The 21,434-nt window shown below is 40.9% G+C and overlaps 1 protein-coding gene and 1 long non-coding RNA gene across 2 annotated transcripts in view; one reads left to right on the top strand and one right to left on the bottom strand.

The window, feature by feature from the left end:
- The window catches only part of LOC309362329, a 368,586-nt gene that overhangs the window by 26,158 nt on the left and 320,994 nt on the right, over positions 1 to 21,434 (top strand). The gene's annotated exons all lie outside the window — the stretch shown is intronic.
- Positions 14,946 to 21,434, bottom strand: part of ABCB7 (ATP binding cassette subfamily B member 7) — a 50,450-nt gene continuing 43,961 nt past the window's right edge. Inside the window, exons 14-16 of the mRNA XM_081897815.1 lie at positions 20,849 to 20,952; positions 19,491 to 19,598; positions 14,946 to 16,709 (exon numbers count right to left, since the gene is read on the bottom strand). Of these exons, the coding sequence (XP_081753941.1) occupies positions 16,491 to 16,709; positions 19,491 to 19,598; positions 20,849 to 20,952 (431 nt within the window). The 3' untranslated portion in view covers positions 14,946 to 16,490. The remainder of the gene's footprint in view (positions 16,710 to 19,490; positions 19,599 to 20,848; positions 20,953 to 21,434) is intronic.

The raw sequence follows: 21,434 nt of genomic DNA, 5'->3' as shown, positions 1-21,434 counted from the left end.
TGTGATTTATTTACACATGAGATTTGTTTAGAAATCGTGTGTTATATATGACTAAACCATACTCAGAATAGACTCACTGAAATCAATGGGCTTAGTTTAGACTAACTTGTTACCGTATTTTTTGCTCTATAAGATGCACCAGACCACAAGATGCACCTAGTTTTTGGAGGAGGAAAACAAGAAAAAAATATTCTGAATCTCAGAAGCCAGAACAGCAAGAAGGATCGCTGCGCAGTGAAAGCAGCAATCCCTCTTGCTGTTCTGGCTTCTGGGATAGCTGCGCAGCCTGCATTCGCTCCATAAGACGCACACACATTTCCCCTTACTTTTTAGGAGGGAAAAGTGAGTCTTATAGAGCAAAAAATACGGTAATGGATTTTAACAGGTCTTCTCTCAGTATGACTTATGGTCAAATACAACTCACATTCTTAAAAATCAGGAAAAGAAAGACAACAATTTGCAAACAATTCATCTATTTAACAATAGTTATCTTTTATCCATTTTAATACTAATAATTTTTTATCTTAGAATCATAGAATTGTAGAGTTAAAAAGGATCCAAAGAGTTATCTAGTCCAACCCCCTGCAATGTAAGAATCTCAACTAAAGCATCCATGACAGATCACCATCCAACTTATGTTTAAAAACCTCCAAGGACCATTCTGTTGTTGAACAGCTCTTACCATCAGAAAGTACTTCCCGATATTTAGTTGAAATCTCCTTTTTTGCAAAATGATCTTAACAGTTGAGAAACCTGGGCCCAAACTAACAAAATGAAATCCAATAGGAACAAATGGAAGGTTCTGCACTTAGGCAGGAAGAACCAGGGACACAAATATAAGATGGGGGGGCACTAGTCTTACTAGCACTACATGAGAAAAGCATCTAGGGGTCATGGTGGAGCACAAGCTTAACATGAGTCAACAGTGTGATGCAGCAGCAAAAAAAGCCAATGCTATTCTAGGCTGCATCAACAGAAGTATAGTTCCCAGAACAAGGGAAGTAATAGTACCACTCTGTTCTGCCTTGTTCAGACCACACCTGGAATACTGTGTGTGGTTCTGTGTGCTACAGTTTAAGAAGGATCTTGACAAGCTGGGATGTGTAGAGAGGGAGGCAACCAAGATGTTCAAGGGTCTGGAAACCACGCGTTATGAGGAACGGTTGAAGGAGCTGGGTATGTTTAGCCTGGAAAGGAGAAGACTGAGAGGAGATATGATGATGAGGATGATGACAACAATAATTTATTGATTATATGCTGCCCATCTGGCTAGGTTGGCCCTGCCACTCTGAGCAGCTCTCAGCAAAAAATAGTAAAAACACAAGGCAGCATCAAAACTAAAAACTTCCCTGAAACTAAAACTTCCCTGAAAAGGGCTACCTTCAGATGTCTTTTAAAAATAACATAGCAAATAGTTTGACATCTGCTGGGAGGGCATTCCACAGGGTGAGCACCACTACTGAAAAGGCCTTCTGCCTTCTTCAAACATCTCAAGTTCTGCCACATGCTAGATGGAGAGCCAGCATCCTGTTCTCACAGAAGCCCATCAGATGCCTGTGAGGAACCATCAAGAAGGACCTGAGCTTTAAAGTAAATCTGCTGGTTTTTCAAATCCCTGGTATAAAATGTTGGGAGTTTTCTTAATTATTTTTTTTGATACAGCAGCATTTTATGAGCATGGCTTGGAATTATTTCAAAATAACAGTGTGCTTTTGTTTTGTTGTCGTTTATAAGCTGCCTTGAGTGGAGTATGACAACAGTTGGGAGAGACCACATAAAATAAAAAGATTCTGCATTCTAGAGTGCTGGAACATAGCCAGCCTAACACCAGTCTTTACTACTATGGAACCAAAGTATATGTGGTGCTCTACAGAGATGTGTGTGTGTGTGTGTGTGTGTGTGTGTGTGCGTGCATGGACACACACACATGCAGGTATATATATAAGCAAAGGTGGCTGGTGTAAATGTGGATAGATGTGGAGACACTGGGTTTTTTGGGGGAGGGGTTATTGCTTTTATTTATACTTTCTAATATGCAAAAAAAGCAAGAATAGCAGCAATAAAGAAAAAGATCAAAGCAAGAAAGGAAAAGAATAGAACAGAAGGATATGGAGATAAGGACCAGTGGCCCGTCTCGTCTAGCATCCTGTTCCAGCATGACCAACCAGATGCCTGTGAGAAACCTGCAAGCAGGACTCAGGCACAAGAGCACCCTCCCCTCCTCTGGTTTCTGGAAACTGGTTTTCAGAGGCATTGCTGCCTCCCACTGTGAAGGGCAGAGGAAAACCATCTTGACTCAGAGGATAACCATCTTGAGTAGTACCCATTGCTAGTTTCCTCCTCCATATATTTAACTAATCTTCTGTTAAAGCCATCCAAGATGGTGTCCATTACTGCCTCCTAAGTAAGTTCCATGGTTTAACTCTGCGCTGTATGAAGAAGTATTTGCTTTTATCTGTCTTGAATCTCAGCATTCAGCATCACTGCATTCCCACAAGTTCTAGTTGTCATTACAGAGGAAGGGAAAAGTTTTTCTATCCACTTTCTCCATTCAGTGCACAATTTTATAAACTCCTGCCATGTCACCTCTTGCCTTTTCTCTAAACTGAGTGGTAGTATTCCAAAACAGCATTATACTTCCTAACAATTGCCATTCATAAACATAAAACCCAAGGATGTTTTTTTCCAAAGGAATTCAGGAGAAGAGGGCAGCTGGCAATCATATTTCTCTACTTTATTGTTTTCAATAAATGAATGCCAAGCTTTAGAAGAAGAAGAAAATGTCCTTCATTTTTGAATGCCGTAGGGTTTTGGTACATTTTGCTAACTTTACATTTAAAACAATGGTACCAGATCTGGAGATACTGATAATATTGCAAGTCTCCTGTAGCTAACTTCCAGTGTTTGACCACTGTGAGCCTGGTCACAGTGAAAGGAATAAAAGTAGCTCTTTATTGGAAACCTCCAAACAAGCATGAAAGGGCCATCCTTGGTTCTCTTTTTCTCTCTATAAAAAAGTAATCAAGAAAGCGAGAAAGTTTAACCATGGATGGTGGCACAGTGAGGTTCCATCACAAGCCAGTGCCAATTAAAATTCTCATGAATTATAGGGAGCCAGGGGTGAGTAATGAGGGAGCCACATCTGGACAGGTGATAAGGCTGGCTTTGAAGATAAGCTGGAAAATGCAGCTAGTCCAGAGCACAGTAGTCGCATTGCTGATAGGGATCAGGGAGAGGCACCATGTCTTGCCTGTACTGAAAAAACTCCACTGTCTCCCAGTAGGTTTTTGAGATCAGTTCAAAGTATTTGTCTTTGAAGCTCTGCATCTATTTGTTGAGCTGCCTTGTCCCATACCTGTCCACTGAGATATTTTATTCTCAGCTTCCCCCCCCCCCAAAAAAAACACCTCACCTTCCGAATGGCAGCAGGTGGCAACAGGAATGAGCAACACTGGGAGCTGCCTTATATGGAGTCAGGTCCAAAGTCCATTTAGCTCAGTATTACCATCACAGTCTGGTTTCAGACAGGATCTTTCCCATCCCTACCTGGAGATGCTGGGGATTGAACCTGGGACCTTTGACATGCAAAGCAGATGCTCCACCACTGAGCTGCAGTTCTTTCCCCTATATCCCTTTTTGTGTGGGGTATTTGTTTCCTTGTCTTTGGGACATCCTCCTGGAAACCTTAAAGAACTGCTGATATATGCTTTTCAAAAATTCTTTCCAGCTTAGTTCAATTTAATTTAATTGTTTCAATGAGCTGCTGCCTTAAGTCGCTGTTTTTAATTCTGTATTGCTATATTTCTGCATTGCTATGTATGTTTACATCCACTTAGCACCTACTGCTGCAAACTCCTTTCCCCGTAAAAGATGCACCACACCCCTCTTGTGGCAGCTGAAGTTGTGTGTGTTATGATTCTTTAGCTGGGGGTGAGTGGGTGGAAGCAGTTCTATACCCTCTAGGTTAAGAGCCTGCTCTGGTTTAGATCCGGTGAGTAGTGGTGGACTTTGGGGTCTCAAATTTCAGCGGCGCCCTGTGCAATGTCAAAATTCAGCATTCCCTGCTTCTTGCGCTCTTCTAAACAATAATTGTAGTGTCCCCTGAGGCTCCAACCCCACTGTGACCCAACTGGTCATGCTCCAGCCTTTGTGGTAAGAGATGGGAGAGAGGAGTATTAGATAGCTCATTGGGAGTGGAGCATGAGTCCATTACTGCTTCAGATATTAGGAGGATAACTGTGCCTCTGTGTGTGCCTGTGCATATGTCACGTGTGTTTTTGTGTTGTATGTGTGTCCATACAGTGCCCAGAGGGTTGGTCAAGGTTGAATGAGGTCCTTGGGCCAAAATAGGTCAGCCACACTTGTCTTCACAGTATCTGCAGATGAATTCAGCCATCACATCAAACCATGGATTGTACTAACCCAAACCATAACTGAGGTTTTTTGATCCAGACTTCACACCATGCCATACCATTGATTTCACAGCTTAATTAGCACTAACCCACTTCAAAACATGGTTTCCATTGCTGATTGCTTGGCAACATATCACACTTTGTCAATTCAGATACAGAAAACTGTAGTTAAGCTTGTGTCATCTAACATTAAAAATATCGCTCAGCTTTGGCACACGCATTGGTGCATTGTGGAGATTTAAGAAATCAAACACTTCACTTGGTATCATTTCAAGATTCCCAGTGAGAGCAAATGTTCTTCCTTATTCAGAACCATTATTTTGCTTTTCAATTTTCAAGTGAAAGAAGGCACATAAAACTTCAAAATGCATTAGATAGTGGGGGGGGGGAGGGAATTTTAGGTGGGGTTTTTTTTTTTTGCTTTTTTTGGCAGATTGCTATTGGTACCAGAGCCTTTTTGAACATATATTTATAAACAGCTTGAGTCCTAAAGCTTGACCAGATGGAAACGTGCCTACAAAGAATTGGACTTTGTTCAGGACGGGCCGACTGCCAATGGATGAGCAACTTGCACCAACATATGCCAAAAATGGTCAATCGTGTAATCTTTAAGTGTGACTCTTACACAGCAGATGCCAAATCTATGCAAACAATTTTAAGTGTCTTTTCAGAAGACAGGGGAACATTGTACAAATCCATGGAAATGAGTAGCAATGCCTTACTGAAACAGCCCACTGAGTTTCAGCCCCTCCACAGTTGGCTTAAAAAATAAAGGATGGTCCAATTTAATAAACATTTTTCAGTCCATCATAGCTTAGTTGTTGTTTTCATCTTGCTAGTAGTACAATGATAAACCCCAATTTCCTTGGGACCATGAGTAAGAGAAAAGCTCTTCATGCACAAATAATTTTGTAGTATCTACTTGAAAAAAGAGCCTGTAAAAAAAGAAGAAATAACAGAGGGATTACAACAAATAGAGATTTAATGGGTTTGCTGCTGCCTTCTCTTCCCCACTGAAAGAGACTGGCAAAAATCCTAAGGACAGAACCTTTGCACTAACAATCCAGACAAGAAAAATGATTTGTACACAATAAGAGCATTCAGGTGCCATCTAATGACTCAGGAACAACACCAGATTACCTCTCTGCAGGTACTAAGCTAAATTGGCAGAGATGCACACTTGGCTCAAGCAACCTCAGAGGATCTCCCCCTCCACACTTCATTGGTGATAACTATACTCCCTCTAGTGAACACAGAACTAACAGGATCGCTTTGTCTTTTCTCTGGTGGCATTTAAGGCTTACTACGGCCATCAAATGGATAAAAAAGATCTTATAGTTAGGCTGCTTTGCAGCTCCCTAAGCAACAGGGAGTTCGGAGCAATCTTCACAGGTTGCTTTTTCTCTGGAGGAGAGCACCATGACTTCTAGTACCTTGGCAATTATTTTCCAATAACCCTAGGAATCTTGTTGCCGGCTCTGGCCTTGTTGATGCCTGCCACTGGGGTTAGAATTCCAGGATTAATCTAGCATTTGCTTCCTACAGTGACCTGCTGCATGCCTCTGGAAGCAGCATTAAATACATCTAGGTTCAGGGTTGTCTGATCAGAAGCAACTAGGAGTGGCCCTTGGCGATGTCACAGGAGTGGGCCCTGGAAACAGAGGGGAGCAGAGGGATGCAGATTCCTTCCCACCAAGTGTCTGTGCTATAATTGGCAACCAGCTCCTGCTGGGCAGAAGCTTGCAAGCTGTATGAACAGTCTTCTTCTTTTAAAAAAAAAAATTAATGCACACTAGCCCATCTGGAGACTCAAGCCCTCCACCTGCCACTTGGAGGTGGTGGGTGGTGAAAATCTGGAGAACTCAGGTCAGACCTGAAGACTGGCATCACACGCTAGACTCTAGAGGGTCCTCCTGTCTTTGGAAACTGAGGCTCCATTTGGGTGTTATGGCCAACATCCATTGAGATACTTCTCTTTGTCTAACAGGGCTAGGGAAACCCAATACCCTCCAGACCTTGCTGGACTTCAACTTCCATCAGTCCTAGTCAGTATTGCTAGGGCTGCCACCTTTGTATGGCAAAATACAGGACCATGGGGCAGGGCAGGGTGAAATATGTATATGTATATTACCGTAAGTGAAATTGCATACAAATTACATACAAAAAATGTGTATAGGAGGAGAAATGAGCACTATTGATAATTTTTCCTGAGAGCATCTTTTTTGAAAATAAACAACAATTGCAGACTAGTGTGAAAATGTGGAGAACTGAACTTAAGAGTGGGAAAAATGGGAACCCAACAAGGACATGTCCGCTCCTACCTCCTTGCTTCAGCATAATTGATAAATATTTGAAGGGCTGAAAAAGTTTCCCTATACAAAGCAAGAATACAAAGGTACCTTATAGCCAATCTGCATATTGGGGGGGGGAGGGAGCAAACAAAAGGAAGTTCACCTATAAGACAAAATTCATACGAATGAAGAAAACCTTGACCTTTTAATTAACCCAGAATTGGAAATGATAATAAGTATATTGCTAACACTTTGTTTTGGTAAAGTTTGCTTTATATGTTTTATTTTGCTTTGACTTCAACTCTTGATTATCATGAAATGATGATGATGATGATGATGATGATGATGCAATGCAGAGTGCTGTACTCATTGACTGTACCACCTCAGAATGTGGAGGTAGGGGGAGAGCTTTAATACTTAATACCATATAACACACTTGCTCTCTCAGAACACAGAAAACCAAGCATATGGAGAAGGTGAGGCATGCTGTCTTTTCAAGTTTGGTTTTTTTAAGTAGAGAATAATTTAATAATGTGGTCTATCACTGCACAGACCTAACTTGGTTGGACTCTGAATGGATAGATTGGCCTTTGGAATTGTGTCATATCAATAATCAGAACATTCACATTGTTTGAAGCTTTACATACACTCTAAGTTGGCCCAAATATAAGTTGGCCTAATGGCTAAAAATGCATAGCCACAGATTAACTTTTCCTTACAGTGGGCGCAGAGCACTTTGATGCAGTCCTCCACCAGTTCTTAACAAAAAAAGTGGCAGCCAGTAGCAGAATTTAAGCATTAGAACTATTGCCAATTTCTGCTAGTGTGCCTTAAGGTTCTCAGATTCCAGAGGGATGACTCTGATAATATGTTGCAGGAAACTCAGCCTTGTGGAGGGCCACAGATAAATTCATGTGGTGGGGTGGGGGGAGAAGTACGGTATATCATAACAGGTCAAACACACACACACACAATTTTAAAAGAACAATTTGCTGTGCCTTTACTTTCATGGACTAAAGTTCACTTCATCATATGTGCAAAGAGCTATCCTCAAAAGGAAGGCACAGATAAAAATTGCAAACAGTGAACCCAAAAGGCAATGAACCACAAGAGATCCAGTTGGTCTGTGACACTTTACATGCAAAGCTCAAAAGCATACAAGATAAGAACAATTCTCATCCTAGCGGCTTTTGTATGCATTTCAGCTTTGCATAAAATTTCCCAAACCAACTGGCTCTCCTCCACTTCTTGGTGTCTCATAATTTTCCCTTTCATCTGTATGTGTGCTTAGATATACAGTACGATCACATCTTACACTCAGGTTCAGTTTCAAGGGTTCCACGTAGACAGGAAAATCACATATACGCAAACCCTTGGAGCTGCCCCATGACTAGAGAATGAAGGGGGAGATAGAATGAATCCCCTGTACTCAGAGAGCCAGCATGCCGGGTGGGCAGAGAGCTTAAAAGCTTTTTTCATGCAAGGTAATCCCAAGCAGACCTGGTGTAAAAAGAGCTTTTTAGCTCTCCATCTTGTTTGAATTTAATTTGCACAATTTTGACAAGCTGGAACGTCGGCAGAGGAGGCTGACCAAGACTCTGGAAACCAAGCATTATGAAGAATGGTTGAGAGAGTTGGGGATGCTTAGCCTGGAGAAGATTGAGGAGGTATGATAAAAAGGTAAAGGGACCCCTGACCATTAGGTCCAGTCGTGGACTCTGGGGTTGCGGCACTCATCTCGCTTTATTAGCCGAGGGAGCTGGTGTACAGCTTCCAGGTCATGTAGCCAGCATGACTAAGCTGCTTCTGGCAAACCAGAGCAGCACACAGAAACGCCCTTTACCTTCCCGCCAGAGCGGTACCTATTTATCTACTTGCACTTTGACGTGCTTTCAAATTGCTAGGTTGGCAGGAGCAGGGAGCGAGCAATGGAAGCTCACCCCATCACGGGGATTCGAACCGCTGACCTTCTGATCAGCAAGCCCTAGGCTCTGTGGTTGAACCCACAGCACCACCTGCGTCCTAGGAGACATGATAACCTTCTTCAAATATCTGAAGGGCTGCCGCATGGAAGATAGACCAAGCATGTTTTCTTCTGCTCCAGAGGAAAGGACCCAATCAATGAATTCAAATGACAAGAAGGGAGATTCTAAATAATCACTGATGAAGAACCTTCTAATTGTAAGAGATGTTGGACAGTGGAATGGACTCTCTCAGAATGTGGTGAACTCTCCTTCATTGGAGGTCTTTAAACAGAGGTTAGATGGCCATCTGTCAGGGATTATTTAGCTGATTCCTACATTGCAGGGTGTTGTAAGAAAAACTGCTCCTTTTCCCTTATGGGGTACTCAAGAGCTGTATAGATTCCTTATGAAGGTTCTCTATTGGTAGGAGAAAATAACAGAGGCCAACCAGAGAATATTGAGAAGCAGGGCAGCTAGTAAGCATCATCTTTTATTAAACTGATGAAACAGGATCCCCGACTCACCCCACGCAGCATGGGAGGAGAGGAACCCCGAACAATGGTGTGCAAGCCCTTATATAGACTTTTGAAATTGCCCACCCTGTAGCTCAATATCACCCCCTAAAACATCACACATGCATCACTGAAGGGGGTGGTCTACAACAGAAATCCTGTCTGATAGGCAGTGGCGTAGCGTGGGTTGTCAGCACCCGGGGCAAGGCGAGTAATTTGCACCCTCTAACCCGTGGATTTGCGCCCCCTAACCCGTGGATTTGCGCCCCCTAACCCGTGGATTTGCGCCCCCTAACCCCCAGGTGTTGCGCCTGGTGCGGCCGGCCCCCCCTGCACCCCCCACGCTACACCACTGCTGATAGGATACTGATAATGGTCACTGATGACTTTACCTGGGCAGCCTGGCCATTCCTTTTGAGATGCTAAATACTTAGTTCCTGAATCCAAGTCACAGGCTCACCCTATTCATACACAAATACACCCTTAAGACAGGATTTATGAGCAGAGAGTAAATGGGGAGGTTTTCCCATTTCCTTCCTCACTGCAGAGAATTTTTGAGGTGGCTGGAAGAGTCAAAATGGCTTCAGGATGGTTCTCTTGTACTATTTCAGACACGTGGTTTATATGCTTATGTATGTGTTTGCCTTGTACATTTATGAACATTTATTTTATATATATAAGAATTCCTTCTTATATATATCAACAGGGGGTTGAACTAAATGACCCCTTGGACCATGTCCAACTCTACAGTTCTATGATTTCACTCCAACTTGAATCCTTGGAGAGTCACTACTACTCAGTATAGAAGGGAACATGTGGCTCTCCAGAGATGGCTGGACTACAGTTCCCATCAGCCTGAGCTGGCATGGAAAAGAGAGACCCTCCTTCCTGATTTCTGGCAGATTTTGAGTGCCCACTTGCATTTGGTATAAGTATTCAGTATTCAATCCATTTCCAGCTCCAAAAGCTTAAATCTAAAGGCTTATCCCTGTCAAGCCATTTTACGGTCAACAATGTTTTTCTCCTTCTTTTCCTTTTCAATTTCCTTATGGAGTTGTTATCCAGGCCTTCCTATTGTTCTCCTTTCTTTCAACTTACCATCCATTATGTTTTCAATTAGTCCTGTATTTGTTAGAGCTTGCCCTACCATACTTGATCGCCTCGTCTGCGCTCTGCATTAAGCCCTTGTACCTCTCCAATATCTCTTTATTAGTTTTTCCTCTCTAACTCTACACTTGCTGTTCCAAGACTGCATTTCAAAAGCTTCAAGTTCTCTTTCTTCCATTTTTAATCCAGTAATATACTACTAGTTTCAACTAGTGCTAGTAGAAGCAGCTGACCTTCACATTACATTCTCTCTCTATATTCATGTTTATTTTCTCTTTCTCAGAATTTCCCTGGGACAAGGCCTATAAATCTGAGCTCAAGGCATGTTGCTTGAATGGAGATTCAAAAGGATGCTGTATGCACAAACCAGAGTCCAGAGTTCTTACTACATTTTACTTCTTCATACTGTAGGTGACACCCTTCCAAAAACAAACAAAAACCCTCACACACAAACCTGAAAACTTTAAAGGGCATGTTTTAAGGCTGGAGTAATGTGTTCTCCTTGACCATTTCACTGATGGTGACAAAGCATGGAAGAACAGTAGTGAACGTGCCAGGCTGTTAGGATGGCAAATTCATGTCATTTCGTGAGATTCAGCCTTATGTATGGCCTCAGGCAGCTTTTAAAAATGTTGTTTCTTCACATCATAAAAAAAACCCAGTACCATTTAGTACAATGGGTTGTGTCTGATGGATGAAAGGCAGAATGCAATGATGGTGGCTGTATATATCGAAGAAAACTTAAGTGGAATTGGAGCTACATGCTAAAAGGATGCAGAGCACCATCTCTTCCTAAACCTACCAGAAACAGTGATTCAGGAAAAAGTGTTCACAGATCCGCACTGGTTGATATGCTCCTGGGCCAAGTTCAAGGTATTCATATATAAAACCCTTAACAACTTGGGACCAGTTCACCTGTAATATTGCCTTACCCCATATACACCCACTTGACCACTTCAATCAGCAGAACTGGCACTGTTACAGGAGTCACATAATACCCGTTCTGCATTTGTAAGAACTTGAGCTTTCAGTGTGGCAGCACCTACCTTGGAAGTCCCTGCCTACTGATAGCAGGCACCTTCACAAAAACATTTTTGTTTAGACAAGCCCACACAGGTGTTTGGAAAGTCGGTGTGAATTTTAATTTGTGCTTAGTCTATTGTCATTTCAACTTTTTGAAAGTCTTAGCAATATTGTTGTTGACTTTTCTTTTTTGTTAACATTACTAGTGTTGTTACGTATTTGTAAACTACTTGCAAGCCTTAAAAAAAACAAAGACCCCCAATCACTTGATTTCCGTTTTTTAAAAAAATGCAAAAAACACCCCTATATATATGCTTTATTCATTGTTGTATGTAGCTTTGTATTACTTTTCTCAAAAAGCAACGAAGACATTTGAGAAATCAAGAATAATAAAAACCCAAGTTAAGCTAGCAAGGCAGCAGAAGGCTACTACGTGAGCTTCTGTGGAGTGTTTCACAAATGCTGAAGACCTCCTGATAAAAACTAGTCAAGAGATTGGTCCCCGCCCCCCAATAATTTACTAGGTGAATAAAAAATTACCTACATGCAGATCAACCTGCCCTTGCAAAATTTCCATCAGAAAACATAATTTATATGCCTCCAGTCTTATTATTTGGAACTCATGTGTGCTCGACTAGCTCCTTGAATATTCCTATAGAAAGGCAGGATACAAATTTTGAAAACTGATTAATAACAGTTTCCAATCTGGGTCACCGCCGGCCAGTAAGCTCCCTATTAATTTTAATTAATCTGAGAAAGAACTAAGAGGTGGGTCCAGAAAGCCTAGGGTTCGAATCCCCACGATGGGGTGAGCTCCCGTTGCTCGGTCCCAGTTCCTGCCCCCCTAGCAGTTTGAAAGCACTTCAAGTGCAAGTAGAGAAATAGGTACCGCTCCGGTGAGAAGGTGAACGGCGTTTCCGTGCACTGCTCTGGTTCGCCAGGAGAGGTTTAGTCATGCTGGCCACATGACTTGGAAGCTGTCTGTGGACAAACACCGGCTCCCTCAGCCTATAGAGATGAGCGCCACCACAACCCAAGTCGTCCTTGATTGGACCTAACGGTCAGGGGTACCTTTACCTTACCACTTGCCCCAGAGTTAAACAGGGGAGATCCACACTCCAGTTCCCATTGCCACCACGTGCTCTTTGGCTACCAGGCCAAAATCAAGGTGTTACTGTTAGTAAGTCCTCAGCAGCTTAGGACCCACTTGCCTGCTTCAATCCATGGAACTGAAACCTTTACGAGTGCCACAAAATGTTTGTCCTGCACTTCCAGGGAACAATTCCTCAGTGCGATGCCACCTACTTCTCCGGATCTCCCTGACCAGACATTATGTAGGCACCTTCATTGTGCTTTCCGTGCCTGCTAAAAACTTGTTTCTGCAAGCCTAGCAAAGCATATCGTGTATAATTGTAAATTTAAGGCAAGGGGAGTAGATTTAAGACATCAAATATCCTGGCATGGGCAATATATACTTACCTGGACACTTTTTTAATTCAGCCAGCTTTCTGGCTGGTTCTGACAAAAGGAGGAGATACAGGTTTCCATCAATTTCCTCCAGCTGCCTCCAGTTCCTTTCCTCTCAATCCAGGCTCTGTCCTCACTCCTACTGCAGTCGAGAGCCAGTATGATGTAGTGCTTAGACTACCAGACCTGGGTTCAAATAGCCTCAGCTATGAGGCTCAGTAGGCAATTAATGGCCAGTCACTATCTCCCAGCTGAACTTACCTCACAGTGTTGCTGTCAGGATAAAAAGTAGGGAAAGCTCCTTGGAGGAAAGTATAATTAAAACAAACCACAAGGTGGCTGTAGCTATGCTTAGTGAATATTGCAACCACTTCCAAGATGAGTTCAAGAATTTTCTTTGGTGAGGTGAGAGAACAGAAGAGAGAATGTATCCTTACTACTTTCAGAAAAGCAGGTTCCTATCCAATAACATCTTTCTGATCTAAATACTTTGTGGCTGCACAATTACAAAGCTTTGATTCAACATCTTCCCTGGCACAGATAGGCTAAAGGCGAACTGTGACCATAGCTAGATTAAAATCATTAGGCAGGGCAACATTCACACTTCTGATAATGAGACAGATCATTGTGGGAGGTGACAAGGCACATAAAAAGCTCTCCCTTCTTCCAAACAGTCATGCAAGATTTTCTACCAACCACTATTAGAACTCAAAACACCACGATTTCTTCTCATATCACGTTACAGAATAATTGCAAGGCTGCTCTGTCAGGGTAGATGTGATCAGGGCTTCTCTTCAGGACAGAGAAAATGTTGGGTTTTCCCTCTTGGAACTGTTGTTGAAGCTGGCTACTATAATAAGCCATGTTAACAGGACACCCATTTGTATTCAGAAATAATTTATTCTAGTAATAATTATCTACACACACAATAAATGAATTATGATAAAGTAACTTCCTGATGAATGTTGTACAATGGTTGTACAACTATTTTACTATGGGTGCTTTGGGGGGCACTACTATCTCTACTGTACAAGTTGCAACTGAAATAAAGACTGGATATAATTTTAATGTTGTTGTTGTTTTAATGATGTCATTAGGAATAAAAATGCAGTCAGGAATAAAAGCCAAAAGAATCTCCAGAGAGATCTGCCTATCAACAGTCAATGTGCTGGCTAACAGTATTTTCCCCCTGGCTATTTCACAGCATTCTGTGTTTAAGGAGTTTGTCCATTAATTGCAACTATTTAGGAATTATGTCTAAGCTGTTAGAAGAAGCCAACATTTTTAAGCCGTAACTACCCCCCTCTACAAAGGCATACAGGGGGACAGATCAGACACCAGTTAATAACTAGGACTATACCTGGGTGAAAAACAGGTATTGGTTTTGGGCTCATCAGGTACTCCATATTTCAGATTGCAGGCAAGAGGCAAGCAATGAAATGGAAGATCCTGCAGGTCTTACCACTATCTAGCCTGCCCCACTTTGATGTTACATGCTTTTATTTTGTTATCTGGTTGAGCTGTGGCAAAATGACCCCATCTTTGCATCATTAGAACATGCAGAGATGTTTATAGAGCCAAGAGATTCTATAATGTTTACAGCTGTTGTCCATGACTACTAAACAGCTTCAGTGTTTTACGTGGCAAGATTTGGTGTTACATTACAACATCCAGTTGCCTCAAAAGGCGAAACCAAGATTGCCTTACATAACCTATATATAGAAATGGAATTTGAGCTCAGATAGAATCCTACCAGATCCAATATAAGTTTTCAATATGTTGTAAATGAGTGTAAAAAAAAATATCAATGCCAGCTTTGTAGCAAATAACAAAAGCCAAAATGTAAAGACCATCCATAATGCAAAACTACTACTATTTTCCAACAAAACTGAGGATATTAACAAAGTAACATAGTTCTTCAGGGTAAAGGTAATGAATGAGAACACATTTACAGTTTTTAAACTGTACTTAAGCCCAAAGTATACAGAATGTGCTCAAGAGCTAACATGTTTCTTTATTTACAACTCTCCACCAGATGCTTCCTTAAGGAGAAAAACCTGCAATAGGAACAAAGAAAATGCCACAGAACTAGAACTCAACAGTAACAGGTAAGTCTATCTGGACTAAATGTCATCAACCTAATATGTGAAAAGTTTAGAAGAGTCACTGTTTATGAGAATGGTATATTTTTAATCAAAGTCATGTCATACACCCATTTATTACATAAATACACTTTCTTCATCAACACTTAACAACCTACTTGAGCCCAAAAGATAGTGACTCCTAACGGCGCCCACAGATCTGAAGACATGCTGCACCGCTCATCAGAAAACTGACTTATTGGTAAAACAATAACAGACAATATTTGTATTGAATTTTCATTGGAATATAACAAAATCATTCCTTGAAAGTTTAATTCTTTTCTTCACACTATTCAAAAGGTGTAACTTAAATATTCATAGAATTTTGCTCATATATGAACCCAGACACTAAATAGGCTTAAGAATGACCATCATAGATTTTTGGAAAAATGTAGATAGGGTCAATCCTACTACTTGGTAAACTACTGTGTGGTATACTGCCCTGCTGGAAAAACTAATGAAGAAGCCGAGAGTCCTCAAGGACTAAAGAAAAAGGAAGTACATAGCCAAGGACCCCACCGGGCCTACAAATGAATACAGCTGATACAGTGTCTCAGGACATTTGAATACTTCAATTAATTTCCACTGTGTCTATACTATAAATAGTTCCAGTTGCTGCCTTCTGTGCAGTCATATACATGTAGTTTATTTATTTTGGTTTTATTTTATGTTTGTTTTGTTTGACAGTGGTCTATAGTTGTATATGGACTATGTGTGCTGTCATCAGATCCTGTTTGATAACACTGTATTTTAAAAATTTATAAAACTTATTTTTTTTTGGGGGGGGGGAGAATCAATTACTTCTGCACTTCCAGGAGTAGCTGAGAATGGAGATAACTAACCTTCATTATTTTACCTTGCAAGGTACACTGATCATTTAAAAAGAGCCATTCTGTTCATAATTCTGGGATCTTAGTCCCCCCAGAAATATGTATTTTTCCCTTGTGCTATAAGAAAGGGAATGAGTTAAGGGACTAAGCAGAAATCTTTCTGTTTTGAATTTGCTGCCACAGGCTTGAAATCCATTATTCTTTACAAAAGGATACAAATTCTAACAAACCCAACGATCATTAAAGAATGTTAAAAAAAATCATTTTCTTCACTAACAGAGACATTTGAGTTAACTGGCTTTTGTTAAAACCGATATATAAAAAGATTTCTAATCCACCATCAGTGGTGAAGAGCAATATAATGCAAACATTTCACAAGGCAGGTCAGATTATTATATTCTGGCCAGAGCAAAGGGATTTACAGCACTTTACAAACAATTGCTGAAAAAGTGTATACATGTCTTTCACCAAAAACATGTTATCAATCAGATGTTCTGAAGCAGTTTTGACTTGATTCCTATGACTTCATTAATATCTGAGGTAAGGGGAGGCAGATGTAAAACCATCCTTTGGTTAAAGAACTTGTGTTCCACGGGAAAAAGCCTTTTCTTTATTTTTTAACATGGACAACAAAATCTCTGAACTGTTTCTTCTGTTGAATGCAGAAAACAGCTTCAGTGTGAATTTGTGCCACCCTTAAACCAGGGTTGGGATGAAGAAGGGGACAGGAATTGAGCTCACACTCAGCAAGAACAATTCCCACAGCCTTTCACACTGTTGATGATCTCTTCTTGCAGCTTTTTCCTTTCCTCGTCTTTGGACAGGTGATTGGTTTTCTCCTCCCACCTCTCGTTAGTATTTCTGTTCAGCATCCTGCTGCTCTGCGTGTGCCACATTTCATAGTAGAGGCTACTGGGACTGGTAAGGAGATCTATATGCCTGCCACGCTCTGCAACTTTACCCTGTTTTTTTAAAAAAAACATGAAGGCAGTGATCAAAACAGACTCGAGCGGGAAGGAACAAACAGTGCACATATAGCCACCCTGATTTTGAATAAGGAAAGAGCACTCTTGGCCACTTGTGTATACTCAGTGTTTTCTCCTTTCTTCCATGCTCTTCTTACATCTTAGCTCATCTATAATGTCGCCTCTTACTTGTCTTGTCTATAAACCAAAAGTTCTAAATACTGCAACTTTTCCTCATAGCAGTTTTTCCACCCCCCTTATCATTTTGTTTGCTCCTCTTTGAACCTTTATGAACTTGACAATATCCTTTTTGAAGTGAGGTAACCAGAACTGCACACAGTATTCTAGAAGCAGTTGCACCATAGATTTATATAAAGGAGTTGTGCTATAGACAGCTTATTCTTCATTTCCTAATGATCGCTAGCTAGCATGGAATTTGCCTTTCCCACAGCTGCCGCACCCTGGGTCAACATATTTATCAAGCTAACTGCTATGACCCCAAGGTCTCAATTCTAGCCAGTCACTGCCAGTTCAGGCCCCGTGTGAAATTTAGATGCTTGGGCCCTGACATGCATCACTTTACACTCGTTTACATTGAACTGCAAAAGTCCTTTGGGAGCTCTTCACAATCTCTTTAGGTTTTAACAATCCTAGACAATTTAGTATCAGCAAACATGGCCACTTCACTCTCACTCTTAACTCTAGATTGTTTATAAACCAGTTAAAAAGCACAGGTTGCAATATTAATCATTGGAGGATTCCACTTTCTACACCTCTCCATTTGAAGAACTGTCCATTTATACATACTCTTTGCTTCCTGCAACTTAACCAATTTCTGAACCACAAGAGGACCTCTCCTCTTATTCCTTGGCAGTTAAGCTTACTCAGGAGTCTTTGATGATGTACTTTGCTGAAAGCTTTTTGAAAGTCCGGGTACATTGTTGTCAACCAGATCATCTTTATCTATATACTTGTTGACACTCTCAAAGTATCTGACAGGTTAATGAGACAGGACTTGCCCTTGCAGAAGCCACGCTGGCTCTGCTTCATTACAACTTGTTCTTCTATATGCTTGGTTATTTTATTTTTGACCACAATTTCCACCAGTTTTCCCAGGACAAACATTAGGCTAACCAGCCTGAAATTTGCAGGATCCATCTCCATAGATCCTTTTAAAAAAATTGGTGCTACAAAAACTGGGGTCAGAAATACAAGAGAGACAGTGGGAAAAGATGGCTGTCTCACAACCAGCACTCTGTTGTAAAAGATTGGTAGCAGCAGTGGTGAAAGGCACTTTAAAAGAAACTGCGCTGCTATTACTAATCGTCTCATCAAGGAAAATCACAGAAATGAAAGCTACTCCACTAAAACAGAATCTGTTGGGATCCAAAAAAAAGAGGGCACATGCACATGGGAGAGAACTGTGTATGAGCAGCTTAAGGTTTTCAAGTGGTTTCCCTTGCAGCCATTCCTACCAGTGAAGGAACAAACACTGTTCCACTTTATTTCCTGCACACACACGCCCCATATTTGGGTCCCAGGCAGACACAGCAGACTAGCGTAACTCTTTTGCAGTACATACAGTATTATTCAAACAGGCTCTATCCTGCCAGATAGTAATCCTAAAACGAGCAACAAAAGTGCATCTGGAAATTTGAAATGAAGAATTTAGAAGTTGTCTGCTCTAAATTCTTCTGTGTAACTCATATATTTAATAAGAGGAACAACATGGAAGTTTTAAATAAGCAACAATGAAGAATTCATTGTTGAACTAGAAACTGTTAAAGCCACTTAAAAACATTTTTATCTTGTTACTTTCCCCCAGAATTTGTTTATTTCCCCCCACTGCTTTCTTTTTAAGTCATTTGGTCTTTATTTTATTGAATTTACATTGTGTTTTTTTAAAAAATACGTGGGTGTGGGACCCAAAGCAGAATGATTATATATTGAGTACTCCTTTTGGGGTCCCCCACCCAAAGGCTTTTCAGGGATACACCATTTCCCTCTCCTAAACCTGATTTTCTGTCTATCATGTCTCCCGACTCCAACAGTCAACATTTGTGACTGCTGAGCATGTTTGATCCTCATCGGGCTGTTTTCCCTCACCCACCTCAGTTTTCTTTCTGAATCTATTTTTGTTACTTCTGCAAACCTCAGTGTTCCCCTTGAGTCTGATGATACCTCCCCCCTTGTGCACGGAACTGGCATTTGGACAGTGGAGTTTGCTGTTAGCAAATATGATGCAAGTTGCCTTGGGGAGTTTTGTGGAAATGTGGGTTACAATTTATTTAAAGCAATAAAATAAAATAAAATACTAGAGATGATCCAATTGCAACAGGGTATGGTGTATTAAATTTCTCATTTAGTGAAGAGTATCTTGCTGCAAAAGAAATGTCCATGGGGATATGATCTTATTGTCAAATTTCTATTGAATGGCAAAACAATTGCATGCTTTTGAAAAGTAGTCACATTCCTAGTATGCTTTTGTGTAGATGCACATTAGAAATGCAGCAGAGTAGGAACAGAACAAATGCACTAGGGTTTATGAAACACACAATGCTTCTTCCACCACCACCAAGTCACCCAGTGAAACTAAGTAGGCAATATTACCAGTTTGCTCCTATGTCCTTGAGTGTATGTGAAAATGCACACACACTTTCAGATATTTATAACTGATGGAGAGCATGTTTCTAGTGAAATGACCTTAAAGAAAGCTGGGCTATATTCTTTAGCATGGCTGGAATTTAAGAAAGACTGCATAGCTTCAGAGAGTCTCACCTGATCCAGGACAATGATTTCATCTGCATCAACCACTGTAGACAATCTGTGTGCAATAAAAACGGATGTTCTGTGTTTCACCACATCCCTCATGGCACTCAAGATGTTCTGTAAGATTAAAGATATGTGAAGCATTGAACATTTTATGCCTTTCAGGGCAGAGGGACCATCTTAAGAAAGATATCAAATGAAAATAATTTAATCACTTGTTAAGAAGGGTCACCAGCAATTTCAAAGTTACTACATAAGAAAAAGGTGGCTAGTTTGAGAAACGAAAGTGCAAGGATTCAGGGGCTAGCTACTTTGAAAACTTCCAATACAGATATTACAAAAGCTTTACCATTCTAGATACCCCAACAGGGGCTTTGCTGGGCTTCTAAATCTAGTTTCTAAATAAGGGTAATGTGTGTGCACAGGGAGTGGTTTATTTTTGCTTCCTTTAGAAAAGCAGTTCCTTTAAAAATGAACCTGGGCAGCACAAGACATACATTTTGCTACTTTGCTGATTGCTTGGTGCATACATTGGTGGGGAAAGACGTGATTTTTTAACATGATGCTTTTAAAGTGCAGCTGTGTTGTGTAAATATTCAGCTTCGTTTGACAACCTCACAATAATTATATCAAAATGAAAAGGCAAGAAGTAGAACATTCACTAGAAATTCACATTTGAATCTGTGAATAGAATCCAATGAGGTTACTCTTGAAAGGTATATATTTTAACTTACTACACACTAGAAGGGACCATGTGCCTCAACTGACTGCCAGCAGGCTGGCAACCTTATAAGTGGAGGTCAACAGGTTATTTACTTCAAGTAATCTAAAGTGAACAGAGACACTTAGCAACCAACAACTTCGTATTTGCTACAGACAGGATGATTGGTTTAGAAAATTATTGTTGGTGCTGAGATTTCTGTATTTAACAGTTATGGAAGTCTGATGCAGTTGCTACAGTAATGACCTGACTTGTGTGTCACAACATCTTGATGTTTTACAGCTCTACTTGTGAATATAAAGTGATACCAGGCCAGAGGTCTATGTGCACCCAACCTGTATTTCGGTTAGGATGCTCCATGAAAAGCTTTTGCAACAATAATTTACAGGAACTATTTTTACGAATGTTAAGTAGCAACTATCTGTTTCCCCTTCATATCACACTAAGTAGGACCGGTGATCCCAAGTACTTCACAGAATACAAGAGATTATGCTGGAACCTGTTTAGAACAGGTCCCAACTATTTCTGCATCCAGCTCAAGAAGGGTTGCACCCAACTTCTGGCCTTTCTGAATTTGGTAGAGTGGCAAAGCAGGATTGTATAAGGATGAAGCAGGAAAAGTACTGTGTTCTGTAGCTTAATTTACCTCTTCTGTAATTGAATCTAAAGATGAAGTGGCTTCATCATAGAGGATAATGGGAGGATTCTTCAAGATTGCTCTGGCTATAGCGATTCTCTGCTTTTCTCCACCTGAAAAGATTAAACAAACCCACTGAGGGTTATTTTTACCCTTGAATAACCCAACACCAGCACATTTTCTTCACCCACCCAGTGAAATGTCCTTTGCTCCTTCAAAGCTCTCAAAGACTCCAAGCAACTCAGATGAACTATAGTTTAAGTGTAATCAAACAACGAACAAAACAAATGCAGCATTAGAACAGCAAGTCTTATCAGAATGAATGAGAAATTCTTCTAGAAAAGTCAAAACGTACAATCAACTGTCATTCCATAGCTAAGCTACTATTTAGGGCTGCATTCAAACAGGGTTTTCTGAGTATCAGGTGGGCTCATCCAGCATGACTGACAACTGTAGGTGATGCGGAAATTGTGCCTTTTAGAGGAGCACATATTAGCAAAAAAGCACCTATCTCAGAGTCTATTCCTGCACAACACACGCTGCCAGTTATAGCTGAGAGCATAAACACTGGCCATAGAGGAACCAGGTGTATCCA

This window comes from Podarcis melisellensis (genome assembly GCF_964234715.1).
Source record: "Podarcis melisellensis genome assembly, chromosome: Z".
Lineage (NCBI taxonomy): Eukaryota > Metazoa > Chordata > Lepidosauria > Squamata > Lacertidae > Podarcis > Podarcis melisellensis.
This window is presented reverse-complemented; position numbering and strand designations above follow the sequence as displayed.